The sequence below is a fragment of the Tachyglossus aculeatus genome, chromosome 9 (assembly GCF_015852505.1).
Source record: "Tachyglossus aculeatus isolate mTacAcu1 chromosome 9, mTacAcu1.pri, whole genome shotgun sequence".
Classification (NCBI taxonomy): Eukaryota; Metazoa; Chordata; class Mammalia; order Monotremata; family Tachyglossidae; genus Tachyglossus; species Tachyglossus aculeatus.
In genome coordinates, this window is record NC_052074.1 from 664645 (window position 1) to 677453 (window position 12809).

Genomic DNA, 12809 nt, shown 5'->3' on the forward strand with positions numbered 1-12809 from the left:
GCTCTTCTGTACAGAATCTTGCTTCAATCTCATTTTTCCACCACTGAGTGACAGAAGTGGCCCTGCCCTAGGCGGTCCCCCCTTCCCCGTGCCCCTTCTCCAACGGGGGCCACGCACGCTTGGTCTCCTACGAATTTGGTGCGTGAAAGGTGCTGGTCGATCCTCAGGAGAGGCGCCAATGACGATCCCATCAGATAATGGTAAAAAAAAGGTACACACACAAAAAATGGGCTCAGTCAGCCTGGAGAGCTGCCTGTTAGCCAGTGAAAAATCAAGATGCAAAGATGCCTTCCTTCCTCCAGCTTGGGGCATAGCGCACACAGGAACGGACAACTGAGATCCCAGAAGGCTTAAATACTTACTCCCAGAAATCTCAAAAGCAAACCTAACACAAGAGGACCAAATAAAGGATGGATCTTGGTGGGGGCGGGGAGAATCTTCACATGAACAGACACTGATTAGAAGGCTCCAGATCTTACTTCTGGGACCTGATCCCGACCCCTCATTGAGAGCAAATATGAACTCTGCAAAACGCTGGCAGAGAGAATCACTTAAATCTGGGTGTCAGGGAGAGGGAGGAGGTGGGGGAAGGCACCACTGTAACACATTCTTCATGAATTTAGAAAAAAAAAAAACCAACCACCAAAAAAAAAAAAAAAACCCTCCTAGCTGATCCCATGAAATCCCTACTGGGATAGAGCTTTCTCCCCGACATGTTCTCAAATTTCCCTTTCCCAAAGCAGAAATCAGACTTTCCCTTGGAAATCTCCAAGCAACCTGCTCCCCCTCCCCCGGGATCTAGGGCTATGGTACAATCAGAGAAATGGAAACGCTACCCGATGGTCCAGGCAGCTTGGGGTCCTGACCTCCATCCGGGAACAACTGTTGTGTGATCTGCAGAGACAGAATAATCGGATGTTACAGCCAGGAGGAACAGGTAAGGGATGGGCAGGGACAAATAGACTCTGAAATTGAATTCTCCAAATGATAAAACGGCTCTCCGCTCGGGTATTATTCTGAACGACATCATAGTAATCCAGGGCCACAGTGTTGCCACCACTGCCTCAAAACACCAAGGGAGTTTCTTTGGGGAAAATAATAGGTTGGCATTAAAAAAAAAATCTATTACTAACAGAAATGCTTTCTGAAGTGTGGCAAGGGGGATGGAATCCAAGCGGCTGTTTATAGATTGTTTTGCAAAATAAGTGATTAAGAATGGGACATCATTTAGGGCAGTGATTAGCCTGCGCCAGGAGTTGTAAAAGCGGGTCTGAGATGGCTGAAAAGCTGCAGCTGGCCCAGACTGGTGGTTGGGGGTGGGGGGAAAGGGAGGCAGCCCTCCTCGAAGCGACAGGAACAAAGACTCGGGTGGGGGGAATAAGAATGCCGAGGGAACCAGGCTGCACATGGGGGCTGATGGATAACTAGAACTTTGAGTGACCCCCGAAACTCCGCAAAGAAAACACAAACGAAACAACTTCTGCTTGATTCTCAGATGAAACTCTCCCACTCAACCGACCCCAATGCCTGTGAGTTTCCAATAGTGCCCGAACGAAGCCCTCAAAGATGAAGGCAGATTTGACCGTCTCTGCCTTCACTTGCACCACCACTATGAGTGAGATTTAATTTATGTGAGGTTAAAAATCTCCCATTTCCTTAATAACTGAGTGATTATAAAAAACATCTAGGCCAAGAGAATTTTACTCTCCTCCAGGGTAAGCCCATTAGTGTCCTTGCCGTCGCCCGACAAGGCACGCATTGTCGACACAAGACAGCAACACGGTTCTTGTTGAAACCCAGCCGGGAGGCAAAGAAACCGACAAATCGTCCTCTGGTAAACCGGTGCCCGGCGCACCATGGCCAACGGGGCTAGACTGTGGCTGTTTGGGGGACGGTTTGAGATCTCCCAAGGTTTCACCCAAAATCTCCCCCCCTCCAAATGCCAACCACCAAGAAACTGCTTCGATCCAGTTTGTGGCTATCCTGAAATGGACCAGTGAGGATGTCTCCAGACAGTTTCCATGGCGAGGCTGGAGTTTTCGGCCTGCATTAATCCCACCTTTCATTCGCATCCTGACGAGCCTACAGCAAATGGGCCAGGACACACCCGAGGAGACCCGCGGGCCATTTCAGCCCGCCATTCCAACAAGGTGACCGACTTGCTACCTCTGTGACAGACTATGGACAGCTGTGACGGACCCACACAGGACCCCGTGTAAACGGAAACGTGCTCAGGACAGTGCTCGGCACACAGAAGGCGCTCAGCACCCACAGGTTGATGGGAAGGGGCGGGGGCCCTAAAAACAGCAACGGAAGACAATCAGGATGGCTTCATTTCCGCTTATCCATGAGGCCGCAGTAATGGGTTTTATAAGAAGCCGCAGCCACCTCGCTGGAGGGGAAAATGAAGTGAAGGTAGCTTCAGTGACCAATGCTCCTCTCCACAGGCGTTCTGGGGCCCCGCTGACCAAATGGGGCGCATGCTAGCGGTGCCAAATTTTCAGAGTGCTGTGCTTCACACTTCTCGTTAAACTCTACTTACAATTTCAGCGGCTTTCAGGACCCTTACCTTGCTCCAAAGATTTATGTCATCGCACCTAAAGAGGGCAGCAGAGGATAGTACATTAGGAATCGGGAAGAGGGACCGTGGATTTTCATTTAAGCCGCTGGAACCGAGCACGGCTTCCTCGTAAGTGTTCTATCGCGCACGGGCTACGATCTTTCCCTGACAATCAGCTCGGTGAATTCCATTTTCCAGCAACGTTATTTGGTTTCAATAATAACAACGGCATTTGTTAAGCGCGTACTATGTGCCAAGCGCTGTTCTACGCGTTGGGGTGGATACAGTGTTATCGGGTTGGCCCACGTGGGGCTCAGGGTCTTAGTCCCCATTTTCCGGATGAGGTGAAGTTAAGTGACTTGCCCGAAGTCACGCAGCTGACAAGTGGCGAGGCTGGGATTAGAACCCATGCCCTCTGACTCCCAAGCCAGTGCTCTCTCCACTGGGCCAAGCTGCTTCTTTGAGTTGCTTTCAAGTTGCCATTACCAGCATGAAGCAAATCGAAAGAGCCAGAGGGGTCACCGTTTTCTTTACAGTGCACCGTGGCTGGGGGGAGAGATCATGACGGGGAATGGAGGCAGGGAGTAGACTTCATTCAGACAGCCAGTCTTAGGTCTCTCTGCCCTGCCTGGATGGGGGAGGCCATGGGAGCTGGTCAGGGAGCTGTGGGGGAGACCGATCCCCTCTACTCTGTCACTAGCCTACTGCCCCGCTTCCTGCTACCATTATCCCAGCTATCTATGGTCAGGGCTGCTGACGCTTTGTAGGTATACTGAGAATTGTTCCCCTAGGAACTGATCCTCCCAACCCATCGCTATGTCTGAAGGGCTGACTTTCCCAGCAATTTACAGAGTGCAACCAACAGATCCTCTCAGCTCCATGCCCGGTGGGTCAAAGAGGGACACTGGAGGGTGGAAACTGACCACCCCTGCATGGGCACAACATGGCATTCCCCCGGCCCCACCAGAAGAAGACGGGAAACACACTGCCTCTGTGAAACAGAGCATGCACAAGAATGAACAATGGGGCAAGAGGATGTTTGGTGGAAAGAGTGGTCTGCATTTTTGACACTAAAACTGCTCAGAGTTATTTGGAAATTATTCACTAAATAGAAAACAAAAGGCTACCTCTGAGCCTCCCAGGGAGTTCTACCACTTGACTGACTGCTGTGAAAGAGACTAAATGAATCCAAGCCAATTGTTTTATGAAGAGGCATGATTCCACACAGTGATATCTGGTTCCCAACGAAACCAGGATTATGCCCCTGGGTGACAGTTGGGGACAGCCCCTCATGCTCTGCCCACTTGCCAGAGGCATCGTCAGCAGGCATCAGGAGCCTACTTGGGGCTCTGGGCACCGGATACAGCAAAAGATGCCAAATTTAGAAACCCCCATCCAACAAAGGTAGCCCTGCGCGTGATGTGCTGGGCTGCTCACCTCACCGGACTGACCGGGCAGAAGGCAACAACTCGCCACATTTCCACTTGGAGCATCAACACGCGGATTCCGACAACTGGCCCCAGGGTGAGGACACCACGCCAGAACAGGCCAGGAGCCCCGGCCAATGACTCTAGACACAGCTTGGCTGTGTTTTCTTCTTACCCTCATTGTGGTATCTGTGAAGTGCTTGCAATGCACTGAGCACTGTGCGAAGCACTGGGGCTGCTACAAGACAATGCCAAGTCAAGCTGGCAAAATTCCTTCTCTGTGCCTTCTCTTATGCTCATGCAGAAAGCAGCTATGAGGACACATACTCCACCGTACAATAGCCCAAGACCGCACTCAGCTTCAACACTTTATCTTCCCCAGTGCTTAGAACGGTCTTGACACACAGTGGGCGCTTAACAAATGCCATAATGATTATGATGACGAGGAAGAACACCATGTCTCTGCGACTAGTGCCCTTCACTCTAGATTTTAGTTGGTTATTTGGGGTAGGCGGGGCCACTGACGCAGTCTGAACCGTTGGGGCATGGGCCTCTTGTGCGGGTTGCCCCGAGGGAAAATGAAGGAAGCTGCCAAGGAGACCCAGATGTCCAAGAGGACCACCTCCCTGACTATCTTACCTCCTAAAGCCTTGCACCAGGGTGTTGCGAAGAGCCGTCACGTCCAAAGGTGAGGACTGCGAGGACACTAAGAGAAAAGACAGTTCATTTGTAGCTGTAAAACAGCAACGGAGACAACAACAGCTGTGGTATCTGGTTCTCTAGGCCGAGAACTGTGCAAAGTGATGGGGTAGGTAGATACAGGATGATGAGGTCGGGTGCTCTAGATTGTAAGCTCATTGTGGGAAGGGAATGTGTCAGTGTTGTATTGCACTCTCCCAAGAGCTTAGTACAGTGCTTTGCACACAGTAATAATAATAATAATAGTAATGGCATTTATTAAGCGCTTACTATGTGCAAAGCACTGTTCTAAGCGCTGGGGAGGTTACAAGGTGATAAGGTTGTCCCACGTGGGGCTCACAGTCTTAGTCCCCATTTTACAGATGAGGTAACTGAGGCCCAGAGAAGTGAAGGGACTTGCCCAAAGTCACACAGCTGACAACTGGCGGAGCCAGGATTTGAACCCATGACCTCTGACTCCAAAGCCCAGGCTCTTTCCCACTGAGCCACGCTACTTCTCTAAGTAAGCACTCAATAACTACAACTGAAGGAATTAATGAACGAATCAATGGGCACCGGGTCGAAGGAGGGGCAGAATAGGTATTGATTCCCCTTTTTACATGAGGAAACTGAGGCCGAGAAGAATTACGTGATTACGTTGAAAAGGCGGGCTTAGCACTATGGAACACAATCCTACAACGTCACTCCTATGAGTTGCAAAACCAAAATATGGATTTAGCACCTGAAAAATCCATCCTACCAGCTAAGTGGTGGCCAGTCTTTTGAAACTACCCATATGCAAACCAGTGTACGGCTACTAGGGAGCGTGTGAAGAAATAACAACGACCCAGTTTAAAAACTCATCAACCTCCCTCAAATAAGGAAACACCTACAATGCAGCGCAAATTGTGCTTCCCCAATCACGACCTAAGCCCCCCTGCAGCTCTCCAAGTGGCATACCGCTCCAGGCTAAACCGACCAGTGGTGCAGGCCGGCCAGGCCAAGGGGGCCACCCCCTGACCTCTAACACGACTCAAAGACGTTCACCCTGCCAACTGTAGGAGCAACAGATGACTAAAGGCCTCCTGATCCAAGGGGCAGAAGGCTGTAAGCTCGTTGTGGGCAGGGAATGTGTCTGTTGAACGTTATATTGAATGAATGAATGAATCAAAGGAGAAAGGGTTGGGTTATGGCTATTGCCTTTCCAAATTAAGTGACCTCCCCTTAGGGTTGATTCCGTGGCAGTGCCAAACTGAACATTTTGGCCACAATTGCATTAAAGTTTGTCTGACATTTAAAAAGACTCCCAGAAACATGTCATCATGCTCAGCCGTGGATGACAAGCGACCACCTGGTTTCTATAGTAACCACCAAGGCATGGGAGCCCGAAGAGCCCATCGCTGACAGGTGGTGCTACTTGGAGAAAGAACGGCAGCTTGCACTGGCACTAACTGCGTCTTAGTGTTCCCCAATTTCTAAACAGTTTGGGACAGAACGGAAAATTTTCCTTGGATCTCCAAGTCACCCATGAAGGCAAGTTGGGTCAGCCATTCCAACACCTACTTTCCTGCCATTCTGCAAGTTAGTCTAGATGGTAGACTATAAGGTCGTCCTCTAGACTGTAAGGTCATTGTGGACTGGGAATGTGCCTATTATATTGCATTCTCCCAAGCACTTAGTACAGTGCTCTGCACACAGAACGCACTCACTGAATACAAGTAATTGACTCGTCAGACCAAACTCATTGACCTCATGGAAAGAAGTGGTCGGTCACCTTTGTACTCACACCAAATCTTACGGGTAGAACGATGTTGATGACAGTACTTATAAAGTGCTTTCTATGCGACATGCACCGTGCTGAGCACTGAGTTAGATACAGGGAACCACATCAGGAACAATTCCCATCCCATACAGGGTTTACCGCCTGAGAGGTGAGAGAGAGCAGGGGTCTTAGTCCCCTCTTCCAGATGGGGTTCCAGTTGAGAAAGCTGATGTACAGAGAAGCAAAGTGACTTGCCCAAGGTCATGCAGCAGGTAAGCAGTACTCAGGTCCTGTGATTCCCAGGCCCGGGCTCTTTCCATTAGGCCCCACTGTCTCCAGAAGGGCAAGCACTCAGGAGGTGGAAGAGGCTGGTTGGCTCCAGTCACGCAGGCCAGGCCTCCCCAAGCCCATCCCATAGGCTTTGGTGGGGGGGGTGGGGTGTCATCAGCCCCGTGGGGCTCCCGCTAACCCAGGGAGCAGGATGGGGCCACTGCCCGCTCAGAAAGAATGAGGGGCCACCGGACATCTCTTCCACAACAGCATTCTTGCTGATATGGAAAATCTGCTCAATCCACTTACGTAACGAGGAGACCCGTTCCAGATTCCCCTTGACGGATTCGATGCGGAATTCGGCTCCGGAAAATGTGTCACTCTCGGGCAAGCAGCCGTTCTCCTGGGGATGGAGAGGTTGCTAATCAGCGAGCCCGCCTTGCTACCTTCCCTTCCAGAACCCCACGGGAGCAGGCCGGAACTGCTCCGGAGGGGCATCAGCCCCAAACGGAGGACAAAGGCGTGGACGGGGGCGGAGAGGAAAATCTTGACATCCGCCACAATCACCTCTCTGCCGCACCATTGAACACTCCCAGGTGGGCCGAGTCAGGCCTAGGTGACGCATGACCCACCTGCAGCTGGGCGCGTGCGGCCTGCACGCTCTCGAAGCACGGGATCACGTAGTTGGCGAACGTTTCCACGTCGGGCCGTACTCCCAGCTCCTGCATCCCTTTGAGGACGCGGAACACCCCTAAGAGCAGATGGGAAAAGCTCGCATTACGAAGGCCTGGGCGCCCAACAGGCATGTGGACTTCCGCTGAAAGCTCGATCGGCGACAGGCGAAGGGGAGCGACTCGGGCCACGCTGCGACTGAGTACCAGGCGGTGCCAGCCGGCATAATTCTGACACTTCCTAGGCTTGCCCCACGAAGAGGCCCCAGTGCCTGCGACAGGCCAGGGCCACGCTCAGTCACCCTGAGTGACAGCTGTCAGTCAATTTTTTGAATGCTTACTGCATGCAGAGGACTGTACTAAGTTCTGGGGAGAGTATAATAGCTCATTGCGGGCACTGAATGTGTTTACTGTTATATATTGTACTCTCCCAAGTGCTTAGTACAGTGCTTTCCACACAGCAAACCGCTCAGTCAATACGACTGAATGAAAGAATATATAAGACGCATTCCCTGCCCACAACGAACTTAGTCTAGAGGCGGTGCATCCTGTACCCCCATAGGGGCTACGACTCAAACCGAGAAGCCCCCACTTCCCTCAGGCCATTGCTGTCAGGGTACCCGGGGGTCTCCCGGCCCCTTAATGGCCCACCAAACCACGGCTCCCCAAAAGGCTGCGGTTTTATGGTCACCGTGCCAGAGAAACCTTCCTAGCGGGTGCGTGGCTACTTTTTTTTTACCCTGCCTGGTCAGCCCCGTTCAAGTTCCCCAGCGCCCCGGGCGCGGTGCTGTCCAAGGCAGTTAGCTAAGCCCAGAGTCACATCACTAGCCACCCAGGTAAGAGCTGCTCAGAGAGGAGCAACTGGGCAGATGAGGCTGGACAGCGTGTCCACGGAGCAGATGGTTGCTCTCCACTCGCCCCTCGTATTCATTGCTTTTAAGATGCAAAGTTTCCTCAAAGTCCCCGGCTCTGCCCTGCAGTGCCACCTACGGAAAAGTGACACTTCCATGAATATTTTACGCGGTGCGCTACGCTGCACATAATGAAATGTGAATTCCCTCTGAGCACTCAAGGATACACACAGGCCAGTCACACCACATTAAAATCGCAGTGTCTGCTCGAGTTTGCCTTTAACTGAATTCTGACTTGGATGAGGGGAACACGCCAAAACTCAAGAGAGCCTGAGCATCGTGTTGGACCACGTACTCTCACCCCATCTCGTCTCCCCTGAAATAGCCGGGCCCATGTTGGGGCTGTCGCACCCAGCTGGGAATGCGGGAAAATCAAAATTTGTGGTCTTCACCTCCAGGAGCCCCCCCCACCTCCCCTGGTGCTGTTCTGGTACTGGTGGCCTTGTGCGGTGCCCAAATGATGGTGCCACCGAATGCCCACTGGGCTCAGCAGACTATCATTCATTTAATCGTATATATTGAGCGCTTACTGTATGCAGAGCACTCTACTAAGCGCTTGGGAAGTACAAGTTGGCAACATATAGAGATGGTCCCTACCCAACAACAGGCTATCTATCCTTTAAGCACTTCAATATGCACCGCACCCTCAGCTCCACCACACTTAGGGTCCATATCCGTAATTCATATTAATGTCCGTCTCCTCCTCTAGACAATAAGCTCAATGTGGACAGGGAACGTTTCTATCATCTCTGTTGTACTGTCCTTTCCTGAACGCATAGTAGAGTGGTCTGCACACACTAAGCACTCAATACCACAGGCCGACTGACTGAAGAAGTCCCCGTAGCTGCACTTTAATTCTATTTGTTCTGACGGTGACACCTGTCCATATTTTGTTTTGTTGTCTGTCTAGACTGTGAGCCTGCTGTTGGGTAGGGACCGTCTCTATGTTGCCAACTTGTACTTCCCAAGCGCTTAGTACAGTGCTCTGCACAGAGTAAGCGCTCAATAAATACGATTGAATGAATGAACTATGGGGTCACGGCAAGGGCCAGGGCAGCGGCGGCTCGCGCCTGGTCAGCGCCGTCCCTCGGTGATCTCAAACCTAAATAAGACTCATCCATCCAGTGTGAGGGCTGTTTCCAGAGTCAGACCACATCTGAGTTGTCGAACCATTCAGGTGCTGCTGAGGATTGTTTGAAACCCCTGCTCCCACACAAGCTTAATCATACGCCTCAAATCCCACCCCTCCTAGGAGCTGTGGCATTTGGACCCTAACAGCTGTAGTCAGGCTCTATGCCAGTGTGTTCGATTCCCAGCAAGCCCTCACTGTGCTGGATGGTGTCTCAGTCCCTGGCTTCTTCCCCCATCTTTTACTAAAGCCCAATAAGCTTGCCACCACCCAGCCGGAACTTGGCACTGAGGTCTCAATCTAACCCCGGCAGAATTCTTCAGCCTTCTGGGTCTTTCTCTCGTAAGGAGATTCGATCTGTCTTCTATCGCCTCATTGTGCCTTAAGGGGAACACATTCCTATGCCAGAGGAGGGTGACGAGCCACCCAGGGGACCTTCCAGAATATAAGCCCATTGGGGGGAGGTATCACCTCTTTTTTGCTGTACTGTATTTTCTGTGCGCTTAGTACCGTGTTCTGCACAAAGTAAGCGCTCAATAAATACGACAATGAATGAATGACCCAACGGTTGGGCCGATCCGGAGGTGGGAAGCATGTGGCGGGGGCCCAGCTACGAGCAGCTTTCAGAATCCAATCTTTTCTGACTGGCTTAGGAAGGCTAGCTTCCAATTTGGAATTGGCTCGCCGTACGCAGTGAACGGAAACGGAGCAAGAGTTCTAGCCGGCCTTCCTTGCGGATCGGCCCGTGTCGCATATGACAGGGCTTCCGAGGCACCGCGTAGCTCCAGCTGAGTTGTTGCTGCCACCTGCTTTGGAAAGAATGGGTGGTTTCTTAAGGTGACTCCCGGTTGTCAGATCTGTGTGCTCTTCGGGGATCATTCCTTTCCCTGCCTTCACACTGACGGGCTTTGGCGATGCAATCGCCACCGCCGTCCCCTCAGGGGTCGGAACTGCGGAATCTCCTTGGGGCCGTGGTCATCTCGGCTGCTCTGGCTCTCTCCCTGCCAACCCGTGGAGATGGGCTTGTCTCCGGTCTCTCGGGGGTTTACGAAGGACCGCGGTGGTGTCACCCGGGGCGGCGAGAGACACCAGGCAACCTCCGCCATGTCTGGCTATCCCCTCCCATCCAGTGGACCGGGACCGTCCGTCTCTGGGATCTCTGTTGGTTTCTACAACCGCCCCACCGCCAGCTGGCGGGTGGTTACTGACGGGGGTAAAAGTGGAATCGGTCTATGGAAATATCCTCCTCTTAGAGGGGATCCAGCTAGAGCAGCCTGAGGGTGCGCACAGCCCGCCCATCGTTCACTGCCATCAAAGTCTCCTTGTAGCTGCTCCATTTTCCTCCCAACCGGATATTTCCCATGTGCTGGAGGTCAATGGGGATCTTTCTGTGCATTCCATATGGAGGAGACTTCACATCGCCCATGGCGAAGAACACAGGGCATTTCCCCACCCACCTCCCCAGTGCCAAGCCAAGCAACAGAGAGGATCGGCGAGTCTACGTTTAGGATCTGACAGAATTGAAGGGGCCGCTCCATTGCCTGGCAAAGGCGGGAGCAGAAGCGGGAGCCTCCAACCGACTGCCCACCCGAAGGGGGACATCCCCAGCTGGACACTCTTGACAGTGAAATCACTCAAACACCTATTTAAGGTGGAGTTTCCCATTAGGTAGGTCTGGACCGGCTCCAAGCCCGACATCCAGCGTTTCTTCGGCCAAACTCCTCTGGGTAACCCGCCTCTACACCGATGCCCACCGCGGGCCAAGAGACATCAGCAAGAACCGGGCAGGGTCCGCTCCCTAAGCCCAGGTGGCAGGGACCCAAGCGAATGACTGGTTACCCACCCCCGAAGAGCTGCCTGATGAACACAGCCAACTGACGGTGGAGCTACACCTGCAGCACGAGGATCGGGCCGCCCAGCCTGGGTGCCCCGCGTCCAGGACGGTCCTCTGGGAAGCCCTGGAGGTGGGGATGCGGCTCTGGGGAGACGGTCTTGGAAGGAACTCTGAGGGGAATCTGCCCGGGAGTTCACGGCCTCCTTGATGATCCAAAGGTCCTGGATCCCACATGTTACCAGCATGGGACTTTCCACCCCATCAGAAACATAAAGGGTTAATCAAACCACATATTGTTTACGCCAAGAATTCTGCAAAATGGATTTAGGGACTTTTAAAGCTAGAAACAATTAGGGAATACTTGTTTCACCATTTCCTCCAAACCAGAATGTGCCTATACATTTAAAGACAAATTGCAATGAGAGCAGCCTACTAAAAGCACCTTTTTTTGTTGTTTGTGCATTCTGTTTGTCACCCAGTGTCACACTAACAACCCTGCATCTCAATCCAGAGCGCATTATACTGAAAGAAGATGAAAAAGACCGTTTTTGTTTCCCCTTGGGGGAAGTAGTTCTGTTAAAAGCCTCTTTTTACGAGACTGCTCTTTCTGAATTACCACTAACGCAAGCCAAAGAATTAAGATCCCATACTCTAAAATTTGATATTTGTTCAATTCTTATTCAGATCCGATAGTCATCCCACGTGTATCGGGGGTGGGGGTTGGGGATGGGGGGGTGGAGGGAGAATGCAAAACACCTCAGGCCCCCTGAAGGCTGTTGGTGAGCGGTCATCTCGGCCCTGCCAACAGGCCACTGGCAGGCTGACCTCACCCAACCCACCCCCACACACATACAGTGCCAACGGGAGACGCGGTCTCTGGAGTTCGGCCGAATATGTCCACAGGGAACGCAACCTGAGGCTTCTGCCGAAACCTCGGGGCTCTGTCCCGGGACCTGGACTTGGGCCCCACGGTGAAACGAAGCAGCTCGAGACGGGTGGGAGCCAGAGTTCCGGCCTAGAAACCCCCTCCATTGGCGCCGCCGGCCGTTCTGATACGAGTGACCTTGTTCCAAAGGGGAGAGGAAGGACCGGGGGCATAGTGGAGGCGACCAATTTAGATCAGAAAGCATTGGGGGGGGGCTACGGCCACAGTCCCTGAGGTGGTGGCACCTGCCCAAGCTTACCGGCAACGTTCTTCTCCTTCTGGCACCTGGCGAGCAGCGGCCAGAAATAGTGAGTTCGGATGGGATGGCTACCTCCTTCCTTCAGCGCCTTCATCAGCTCAAACGCCAGGACTGAGAGAGAGAGAGAAGGGGGCAGGGTCAGAGAGGGGCAGACTGGGCAAAGGAGCGGCTTCCACTCCCAGGCTGGGCCGGGTCACGGCGAGGCCATCTATCAGTACCTGCTTTCCCGGATGACAGGGCACAATGCAAGCTGAACTGAAAAGGGGCAGCATGGAGCTGGGCATCCCTTAGATGATTGCAGAAGCCTTGCAGCTTGAGGAACGGCTAAAGGGAGAAACGTTTTGAGATCAGCTTGAACCTCCCTCTCCCCGCCAGGCAGCCCG

At 52.6% G+C, this 12809-nt stretch overlaps 1 protein-coding gene across 1 annotated transcript in view; it reads right to left on the minus strand.

Moving 5' to 3' along the window:
- LRPPRC (leucine rich pentatricopeptide repeat containing) overlaps positions 1-12809 on the minus strand; it is a 68877-nt gene that overhangs the window by 33998 nt on the left and 22070 nt on the right. Inside the window, exons 10-16 of the mRNA XM_038751174.1 lie at positions 12645-12750; positions 12427-12537; positions 7330-7448; positions 7007-7100; positions 4627-4693; positions 2570-2597; positions 837-894 (exon numbers count right to left, since the gene is read on the minus strand). Of these exons, the coding sequence (XP_038607102.1) occupies positions 837-894; positions 2570-2597; positions 4627-4693; positions 7007-7100; positions 7330-7448; positions 12427-12537; positions 12645-12750 (583 nt within the window). The remainder of the gene's footprint in view (positions 1-836; positions 895-2569; positions 2598-4626; positions 4694-7006; positions 7101-7329; positions 7449-12426; positions 12538-12644; positions 12751-12809) is intronic.